This window comes from Scleropages formosus, chromosome 21, assembly GCF_900964775.1.
Source record: "Scleropages formosus chromosome 21, fSclFor1.1, whole genome shotgun sequence".
NCBI classification, from domain to species: Eukaryota; Metazoa; Chordata; class Actinopteri; order Osteoglossiformes; family Osteoglossidae; genus Scleropages; species Scleropages formosus.
The window spans coordinates 8,798,625-8,809,353 of record NC_041826.1 but is presented as its reverse complement, the minus strand read 5'-3'; the positions used below and the strand labels follow the sequence as shown (position 1 = coordinate 8,809,353).

The 10,729-nt window shown below is 42.6% G+C and overlaps 1 protein-coding gene across 3 annotated transcripts; it reads left to right on the top strand.

The window, feature by feature from the left end:
* Window positions 1–5,959: 5,959 nt before the first annotated feature.
* Window positions 5,960–10,499, top strand: cdca7a (cell division cycle associated 7a). 3 transcript variants are annotated; one of them, XM_018728912.2, is made up of 10 exons: window positions 5,960–6,056; window positions 6,836–6,976; window positions 7,132–7,239; window positions 7,773–7,991; window positions 8,088–8,165; window positions 8,273–8,464; window positions 8,692–8,826; window positions 8,974–9,123; window positions 9,271–9,407; window positions 9,617–10,499. In XM_018728912.2, the coding sequence occupies exons 1-10, from the start codon at window positions 6,036–6,038 to the stop codon at window positions 9,651–9,653; spliced, it is 1,218 nt and encodes a 405-aa protein (XP_018584428.2). In that variant the 5' UTR covers window positions 5,960–6,035; the 3' UTR covers window positions 9,654–10,499. The 3 variants fall into 3 exon arrangements, with proteins under 3 accessions (XP_018584428.2, XP_018584427.2, XP_018584429.2); XM_018728911.2 differs by having other exon boundaries at window positions 7,129–7,239; XM_018728913.2 differs by lacking the exon at window positions 5,960–6,056 and adding an exon at window positions 6,636–6,713 and having other exon boundaries at window positions 7,129–7,239.
* Window positions 10,500–10,729: the final 230 nt, after the last annotated feature.

Here is a 10,729-nt window from a genome sequence, read left to right as displayed (position 1 = left end):
TTAAATTTGAAAGTTATGCAAGCACAGCATCTCACACCGTTAGTTAACCCTCTCAAATAAGTGTGCACGCAAATCGGCAATACCATTTTTATTCCAGCGAACTCTGGAGCAGGAATAGAGCGATGAAAAACAACATATGGTAAAAGTACCACTGCATTGTAAATACACATAAACTACCTTTTACTGCCACCCTATTGAATATTAAAAATTGTTTTGTTATGTTCAAATCACTGCCAGTATCTGGCAGTAGACTATATGTTAACATCAGTCTACTTGAAGTTTGGTGACTCATGCTCCAGAAGAGCTCATGTCCTTCTTGGAAATCTGTGCCAAACGTTCTGGACGGTTTTCAGTGGCATAATGGACCATTCTTCAAGAAGAAAAACTTCCCGAACTTCACGAAGAAGGAATTCGACATGCAGCGCACACTCAGTGGTCCACGACGTCCATTCTCCGCTATGCTCAGATACAGTAGAGTATACTGACGTGGTACAGTGTGTAAGGTGTGTGACTGGTACACGTGCGGTATGGAACCACATTGGAATATTTTTCATATTGTCTAGGAAAACTGAAAACTTCTGAGGAAGCAGTGCTTAAAAAATTACAAAATAGTAGAGAAACTTAATAAATACGTACAGAGCTGTCGATTCAGTGCTTTGCTAGCTCTGCTGGTTGTCCTGTGGTGTTCATTAGTCACCCCACCCACATATTTATTCATTCACCTGATGCTTTGCTCTGAGACAATTTACAGTGATTTACTCATTTATACAACGTGGTAATTTAGGGTAGACAGCTTGCTCAAGAGTACTACAACACGAAGCGAGATTCAAACCCGAGCCCTTCAAGTTCAAAGCCGGTGGCTCTACCCACTACATTACCTGCTGTGCGATTACATTACTACCTATCCTTCAATATGTGACCCTTTCTTCTTTTTGATACTGTTTCCCGTTGTTTGATATACAGAATACTGTCTGAGTTCTCAACACTGTTCTCCTAGCCACATAAAAAAATGAGTTTTTGTACATCATCTTATACTTTATCTACACCTGCAGTTAAGGCCCAGAATATTGTCAACCTGTCTCCTCTGTTTTCTGTTATTCTAGAATTTTACACATAATTTTTGGCTCACATAAACATAATACTTGATATGGAGGTTAGTATGACTCACCTGTGTGGCTCCTTTTGTCACTCTTATTCTTTACTTTAAAGTCTGACTCCATGTTGATGGTAAGAGTGAAAATTGTGAAAACTCACAAAAGAAAAGGCTGTGAATATCTCATAAAGGAAAATAATAACTGCTATGATCTTCACATAATTTATGGAATATAGTATATACTGAATTTGTATTTCAAACATGTTGTCTAAATAATATCCTATTTATAAAATACAATGTTGCCATTGTTCAATAAAAAGTAATCTTTTCTAACAATATCAAGGTGCCAGTGCTTTTTATTTAGAAAATGCTCCTTTTCCATATTAATTTAACTTTGTAAAAGTGTTCATCATTATCCCTTATTAGCCGTGCTATCACCTATTGACCACCGTCATGCTAAGAGTGTTTTTTTGCCAACGAAAAGGCATGTATTGCTCTTATTTAAAAAGAAATGCATAAATAAGGCTTTCATCTAAGCAACCGCTTTACATTCATTCCCTCTTGCTCTTGGTCTTTTGTTAGGGTCTTAAAGGGTGAAAAACGACTGCTTCTCCACTTGCTGTTTGAATATAATCAAAAATGGCCCATTTAGGCAGAAGTCATTTTCTTTTTAAAAAGCAAACGTTATTTAATCTTTCAGCTGTTCATTGTCCCATCATAAATAGTCTCCTTTCAGTGCGTTCGGCGGGGCTGAAATGAGCCCGCTAATTGCCTCCCATTTCCACTGACATGTGGTGGTTTTAGTGGGTAGAAACACAGCGGGGAGAAGGAAACAGGAGGCTGAGAAAATGAGAGCTAATTATTTTCCCCTGCCTGGTGTCAGGTTCCGTGTCAGCCTTGTTTTTACAAACTGGAAGGTTTTTTCGCACTAAATAAAACAAACCGGCGTGGCGGGTTTTTTTCGCCCCTCTTTGCTGGCTGTGTCATGGAAGCAGCTGCACTCCTCAAAGACGAAATGAGGGTCCACGATTGTGCGGCCACCATCTGACAGCCACCCAGAGTCCCCACTAATGAGGATATCGCCACGCTGCCAAGCGAAAGGTGCTGAATTATGTATGAATTGTCATTAAAAGCGCTCCGGTCCTGTGCATCATTACCAGACATTGTTTCTGCCACAGTGATTAGGCCGTGTGCGACCGCAGCCCCCAGTGCCACTCGTCTTGTCCTGCCTGGTGCGCGGTCGTTAGTCTACCCTCCAAGCTGGCCGCTTTACTCCTTTGAGACCCTCGCTACGGTGCCGGAGTGGGTCAAAACCCCTCACATAAGTGTGTTAGCGCCACTTCTGTGATTTCCCACATTATGATCCCTGCACAAACGAGGACTGCTGTGGATCCTGAACCTAGCGTGGTTAGGCGCTGACCTTTGACACTGGACCTGAATTGTAGGAGAAAAAAAAAAAAAAATCATTACAGCTTTGTCTGCATGCAAGATTCTGGACGGACGCGGTCTGTTTAGAGTGAATGTGTCTGAGTAAGCTCTGTTTTTGAAGCGGTCTCTAGTCTACATTTTTATAAGCATCTGTTATAAAAATCCACTAAATACTGCTGAAGAGCTTCAAGAAATCAAATATTTTCGCTGATTGCTGCAATTCAACAGTATCTTTTAGATTTTTAATTATTAGTACTTTTGTAACGCTGAGAAAAAAAGCTATATTTATGAAAAAAGATAAAATTTTGCATGCTGAAAATTGCTGTGATTAATTTTTCTCTATTTAAACTTTAGTTATTGTCGGTATTGGCACAGTAGGGAACAGACAGCTTGTTTGCCTTTTGGCTTCTTCTTGGACTTCCTGTTGTCTCTTTCTCGGCTGTTTACCAGCCTATTTTTACTTGTTAGTTCTGCTGCTCCAATCAGTAAACCTGGCACCAAACTCAGAAATTATTACAGAATAAAGGCCCTACATCTGTAAACAGTTAAAGGAAATGCATCAGAGAGGAACACTGCTCTTGGGTAATTACCGAGCAGCAAGTTTTCTAAGCACATTGTGCATTTCTGTCAGCCTGGCTGAGTGCTGTCTCTTGATTACATTTGGATCTCAGCAGGGGGTCACTAGTCGTAAATTCTAGAACTACCGGTTATGGAAAACAGCACTCCTGAGGTCCTTGCTGTCATGATTGGAAGGCACTGAAATATCTGCTTCTGGGCTCCTGGAGATTTAACTGTAAAAGGAATCATGATCTAGGTTTTGCTGGGTCTAGTCCTGAGACCAGTGCTACTATTGTATCCTAAAGCTTACGTTCTCATTACAATTAGTGATACGGTAACATACACTTTTGCCCAAAAGAACGTACAGTCCACGGGCTATATTCAGTCACAGGGTAAGAGCTTCAGATACAGACAGACAACCATCACAACCACAACTCGTTCATATGACACCAGCATTGTGCTGACACAAGTAGGAGAGCCCTGAAGGCCAGAAGACTAGACAGGGAGGCTGCCATAGTTCAAGCAAGATGACCATAACCTGGACCAGGACCCGGATAGCGTGTGCCGAGCGATATGGGAAGATCGTATGAATGTGGGAGCTAGGGTTCAGTGTGCTGGGAGAGGCAGAGATCTGATCAATTGTGGCACCCAAGCTCTTTGACTGACCTCATCAACTGCCTAAATTAGCCTAAATGGTTGGGAAGAGGGCGGTGTAGGCAGGGTCATGAACTGGAGAACACATATCAACTGCAAAGGCTGGTTGTGTGTTGCACTGCACAGATAGTGAATTACCGGACTAATGAAATTGGGATATGTCTGTACGTCATTTAACGGGGGTAATTAATTCCATTAAATAACCCCAATAAATACATTAAAATACTAAAAAAAGGGTTTTTAGGCATGGCAATGACAACATATTTTATTTGTAACAAATGTATTGCTTGTAATAGGGGGTGCGGTGGGTTGGACCACAGTCCTGCTGTCCGGTGGATCTGGGGTTCGAGTCCCGCTTGGGGTGCCTTGCGACGGACTGGCGTCCTGTCCTGGGTGTGTCCCCTCCCCCTCCGGCCTTACGCCCTGTGTTGCCGGGTAGGCTCCGGTTCTCCGTGACCCCGTATGGGACAAGCGGCTCTGAAAATGTGTGTGTGTGTATTGCTTGTAGTCTATCTTTTAATGTTATGTTTTCATTCATTCCTTCATTATTGATAACTGCTTGTTCAATGTAGGGTCGCAGAGATCCAGAATCTATCCGGGAAGCACAGGGCATAAAACAGGGTACATCCTGGGCAGCACATTTTGATAATTTGGCTCTGGGGCCTTTTAGTCACTCTGCAAGGCACAAGGACACTATGCAATTATGGACGCTGTGTAGCCTTACAAACAAATGTTTGATAAAGAATAAAATACCTCTTGTGGAAGAAAAATGCATAGAGGAAGGCAAATAATAAGCCCGTTGTGTGAAAAATGGTATATATTTTCATAAGTTTTGGCAGCAACTTTTCCTTGTATTGATACCCCTTATATAAGAGGTGAGTGTAACTGTAATACTTTGCTTAAAACTCTAAGGATAAAAGATAAAAAAATCGTAATTATTCAAGCGATGGATAATAAAGTGGATACATGCTGCAAAGTGTTTTCCGTGTGATTTCAGAGCGACGAAGGAAGACTCCGACGTGCAAGCTATCCATTCATGAGGAACGACCTCTAGGTTGTGCTCTTGGGTTTAGTTTCACAGCAACTTCCTCCACATTTTCTTGATCTGGAGAAAGCACCGGTTTCGTCTTGGGGGTCTTCTTGGGGTGGCTCTCAAAGTTTCGAGTGGAATTGTGACTCAAAGCAGCGTTTAGCGGCTGCGGAGCTACCAGTTGTACATACTGTACACCGCACATCCTACTCAACACTACTCTAAAGAAAGATAATTTGCCACACTGCGCTTTTGTACATGGATTTAAAAATTCAAAGCTGATACCGAGTTAAAAGTTACACACATGCTCACACGCCTTGTAGCGCACCTGGACACTTTGGAGACTCGACTCAGCTATAGCACACAGACGCAGTTTACGCTCTCGGCCTACGAAAGCATCGTGTACTCTATTAACGTCCAGTAGAGGAAAATGAGGGATTTTTCCCTCAGACATCGGCTGTGTTTGGGACCTGCGGATTTTACGTGCATTAACATCGAGTACAATAGAGGAATTTGCATTCTGGATATAGCCTTCTGTGAGTAACCGTGCAGATGTCCAAACAAAGGAACACTAGATGCTATTTCAGCATACTCCAACTATATCTACTTATGGCCAACTTATATTCATTCATCCTTCTGTGCTTCATATCAGAGTTACTTATTTTTTTAAAAAAACGTGAGATATAACATTCTAAACTTAATGTGGACAAAATTATGCATTATAATAATTGTGTAAGTATACCTATTCTTACTACTCATATTGTCAATACACAGTTTGTCGCCGACACGTTTATAACTATTATTATATTGTACTGTGCACCGGAGCAATTCGGGTCAAAGAACACTGCTATACAAGGCAAGCGCAGATTTAGTGCCTCGGGCTTTGTCCAGCTACCTATGCAAATCAAACAGTAAAATTTGGCGCCACGGTGAAGGACCTAAAAAACAATCAAATTAAATTAGGAAAGAACACTTAACCTAAAAAAGACAAAAATGGTTCAAGATGCGAGTTTGTGCTCATACATTATTTAATTTAAGTTACGAGTATAAACGTGCGGTGTGACTCTTTGTTTGCCCAGTTTTTTATGCAATTTGTGCTATTTTCGCTCTATGTGCCTGTAAGGACCGAGAGTCGGCGCGGGAATCCTGTGCACGCGGAGCGTCTGTGTGAAGCCGCCCTACTGAGGTGCCTTCTGTGACATTCCGGGCTGACGGCGGCTGTTGAGGTTCTGCAGAAAGCAAGCTATTTGTCCTCTTGCTATCCCTGGAAAAATGCGTCCATCTCGTAAAAAGGTAGGTGAGAACCGACAATAAGTAGGGAAATCATTGAAAGTAAATTGATTGGGCATTATAATTTGTCTTTTATTTTACGGTACCGGCTGCAGTGCAGGCGAGTGCGGGCTACCCCGTCTCAGTCTGTTCGGCTCGAACCGAACATCACCCTGCGTGTTGGTTTCGACATTCTAAAATAGCTTTTGTTAAACCTTTCTATGTTAAAATGGCCTTTGTATGGTGACCAAGAGGTCATTCTTTTAAATTTTAATAGCTGCTTTCCCAACTCAGACCAGATGACATGTCATGTCATGTAAGCCTACCTAGCCTAGGCCTGCACGCTTTTGTTGCCACATTTTTCAAACGCGATATTAATTTTTTTTTTTTTTTTTTTTTTTAAACAACGTGTCACGATTGATGAGTATGGAATGTTTGTTTTCCATAATTTTCAGACTGCTCTTAACACTGTATTTTAATACCTGTTCTGTGTCCTGACTGAACTTCCTGCAGATGTAGGGGGTGTGGGGGCGGGGCCAGACCTGGAGGGGAGGGGAGGGGAGGGGTCACAGGAAGTGGTTACACTCAAGTAGTAGTGTAAAAGATTGATGTGAATCATATGTACAGTAGTCATTTGCTTTACAGCCAGTCAGAGCACCGAGTTTGAATTAAATAGCCTAGGTAATTGGACTCTATTATTTTTAGAGGTTTTTAGATATACAGATGAAATTATATGTTTTATATATACAGTATATATGTAACACACACATAGTAAAGTGTGACAAATGTGTCCCCTTTCCTAGATTCAGCGCCATCAGGCCCCCCAGCCATACACCAGAATGAACTTGAGAAGCTTCCGAAATGTGTCTTTGGTTTCAGCAGAGACTTCTTCCTCATCTGATGACAGCTGTGATAGTTTTGGTTCTGATGGCTTCAGCAACACAGTAAGATGTTTCGCAGTTCAGCCATCGCTGACTTTATTAATCATCTCTTTGTTAATATTGCTTTTTTTGGCACTTTGGAAATTTAACAACGTGAAATGTTTGCTTTATCTGCCAGAAGAAGATAAAGTGCTAACGCTTTTCACTGTTCACAGAAGAAGTCTTTAAAACAAGCCAAGGTGACCGCGGCATTTAAGGCCCCCGCAGAACACAGCTCGCTGAGCGAGTTTGAAGAGAACAACTTTAATGAGGAGATGGAGGCCATGGTGAGGGTTTCTTCTAGAACACGGGTCTCTTTGGGTGTTTAAGTGACCTGCACATTACAGTGATAACCTGCAAGTCCTAATCTTTAGTCGGGGACTGTATGTTCATGTGTTAGCCAGAAATGTCAGTGTACCTCTCTTGCAATTAAGATGTAAATTCCCTGTCATTAAATGAAATGCGTTGGGGTCGCAGGCAAAGGAGGGTGAAGGATTAAATGCAACAAGAAAGATCCTCAGAGCTGAACAACACTTCAAGTAATTTCAAAAATGATTATTGTAAATGGCAACTTGAGGTAATAGCATGCCATTACTGAAAGGTCAGCTAAAACTGCAGTCTTGATTAATACAAGTCCTTGTCTCCAAATGTGCCAAAGACATTTTGTAGATGCACTTTGTGTCTATTAATAACAGTGACTTTTCAGCTCAGATGGGTCCTGTGATTGTGGCATTCGGACTTCCATGAGTTTCAGGTCGGGCAACACAAGCGTTGTCCTCTGCCTTCTTGTCCCTCTAAGACTTGTGTGGTCTTTTTTCAGAAGGTAGATTCAGACTCAGATTCCACTGGACCCCAGCGCAGGGGCCAGCGCTCACGAACCCTGAAGGTGGCCTTGAAGTTTCCCACCAAGAGGGGCGGTGAGGAGAAGGCCTTGGAGACAAAGCCCCACGCTCAGCCCAAAGAGTCTGATTCTCACTCAGATGAGGATGAGAACTTCATGGACAAGAGGGCGCTGAACATAAAGGAGAACAAAGCAATGGTGAGTGTGCTTCCTTTCACTCTTTTGTGCGCAGCTTGCAGAGGTAGTATGGGATCTGGATGTGTCCTTCATTCATCTGGTTCTCTTTCTCCACAGCTGGCAAAGTTGATGGCTGAGCTGAACAAAGTTCCTGGGCTCCTTCCTGGAAGAATGTCTCTGCAGTCGGGTAACACGGTGAGCCAGCATTGGATCACGGGAAGGCTGCTTTGGAGGGTTGTAGTTTTGCACAGCCCTGTGTTGTGCTGCCTGTGGTTTAATGTGGTCAGTACTCCCCTCTGCAGCCGAGACGTGTCCCGCGGCAACCCAAGCAAGCATCTGGCCCATGCAGAAGGAACCCAGAGCGCACCTCACGACCCTACACCCGCTCACGCTCCCTCATGGACGGCCCTCCAAGCCCAACACCAGAAGAAGACCCCGAGGACCGATTCAGTCTGGTGCGCCGGAGCCGTTACTATGAGGAGGAGGATGAACCAGTGAGTACTACAGGCCTGGAAAAGTGAAACAGGGTGTCATAGACTTTGTCAACTTTGTGGCCTCTTGAAAGGTCAGGACTTCAAGTCACCCTGTACTAAGCTGCAGATAAAATAGACCAGGGTGTCACTCACATCACAGGCAATAGTCATTGTCCCTGATGAGTGCCAGTTCCAAAATGTGTCAGACCAGAAGGTGATTTTTCTACAATGTTTCGTGTGAACTGCAGCAGCAGCCCCGCCGGCGCAACTACAATGGCGCGCTCACCATCCCCCATGTTGTGCGGCCAGTGGATGAGGTCACCCAAGAAGAACTGAACAACATCTGCTTCAGTGTACGAGACAAAGTCTACAATCGTGCTACTGTGAGTCAGTCTGTGTGCTTTCTTGTCGTTTCTGTTTTGCAGTATTAATCCTCTAACTCTCACAAGAGCCTTGTGCAGATAGATACTAGTAACAGATTATGCATCTATCTAGTACAGCACATAACATGTCATAAACCCCCACCCCAGGGAACTACATGTCACCAGTGCCGTCAAAAGACAATTGACACCAAGACCAACTGCCGCAACGCTGAGTGTGTGGGTGTTAGGGGCCAGTTTTGTGGGCCATGCCTGCGTAACCGCTATGGAGAAGAGGTCCGGGATGCTCTGCTGAATCCGGTCTGTACAGAATCCACCATTCTCAGTAGTTTTTTAGTCACTCTGCGGTCTCAGCAGTGTTGTAAAAATGATCTTTAGCTTTTGTGCTTGTAGGTGAGCTCTTGGTGGCAGAACATTAATGTATGTTTATGTCTGCACGTACTGTAGGAGTGGTGCTGTCCTCCATGTCGAGGTATTTGCAACTGCAGTTTCTGCCGGGCACGGGAAGGCCGCTGTGCTACTGGGGTGCTCGTCTACCTGGCCAAGTACCATGGCTACGACAACGTGCATGCCTACCTGAAAAGGTTACCCAGAGTTTTTTTTTTTTTTTTTTTTCTCCCCCCCCCCAGCTTTTTATTCTTAGGAGTGGGGGGAGTGCTGCTTGACATTATCATTTTATTTTTTATTCCATCCCGCCATTCCATCTAGTAATGGGTTCCTCTGTGGAAGCTTGTGCGTCTGCCACATTTCTCTCTGAACAGAATATAATCAAGTTAATGTCTATTCTCTACAGTCTGAAACGAGAGATGGAGGAAGAGGAGAAGCAATAAGCAGATGCCTCACGCTTCCATGTCTTTCCTGGATGAAAGAATCTTCCTGAATCATGCAGTGGGTGGGGGGGGGAGGTGTATTTTACACATACAGTCCTGCTTGAAAGTATGTGAACCCTATAGGGATGGTCATTGGTCTTGTATAAAATGTTAAAAATGAGCTTATAGAAGCTAAATGATTTACTCACCTCATTCCACTTTGTGGTTTAACTAGTGCAACTGGGGGTTCACATGTTTTTGCACCTGCAATACATCTGCTTTTCTAAACAGGTATGATTTTCTCTAAAGGAACATATTGGAATTGGTCATTGCACCCCTATTATGTCAGATGAGAAAGACTGCTTCTTATTTAATAGTTTTGTGGTAAAACTAAGGGGCACAAGGTCTTCATGTACTTTGAAGCAGCACTGTAGACTTGCATTTGGCTCACATAGACGTAATATAGTTGTCCTTGTACTTTCTTTCAGTAGGCCATTAGAAATTGTAATGGTCCTGTATGAAAAGTTTAAATTTCTAAATTACATTGTTTTAAATGTATTAAAGTTTATACCCTTTAAGCCAGTTGTGGCCAAATTCGGTTTGTGATATACAGCATCCTTCAAGTTCACTTCAGCATTTTCATGCCCATTAGCTGTGGTGAATACAGTTTGACCCATTAGATATTCATGCTGGTTTTGGTTTTCTTGCAGGTTGTGTGTTTTTTAGGGGAGCTCCATCATTTAGGTTAACTTGGCTTTTTTTTTTTTCTATTTTTTGGCAAATGCAAACTGTTCTATGGAAATGTACACACAAAGTTGAAATACTTGCTTTATGCATATTACGTACTACATATGGCATATAACGTCACAGCACATTTAGAACAATGTTTAAATTGAATCAGAAGTGTATCTAGTTTCTTGTCAGACCTTTGTATATTTCTGGTCTTACACTGGTATTTCAGTTTGTAACATTAGTTTCTCATTGTAGTCTTATAATACTGTTTTGTTTTCATCTCAAATACTCTGCTGACATAACTGTATTAGAACATATTCTTTTCTTGTAAAAAGAGGGTTTTTCACCAAATAATTCCCTTTTAA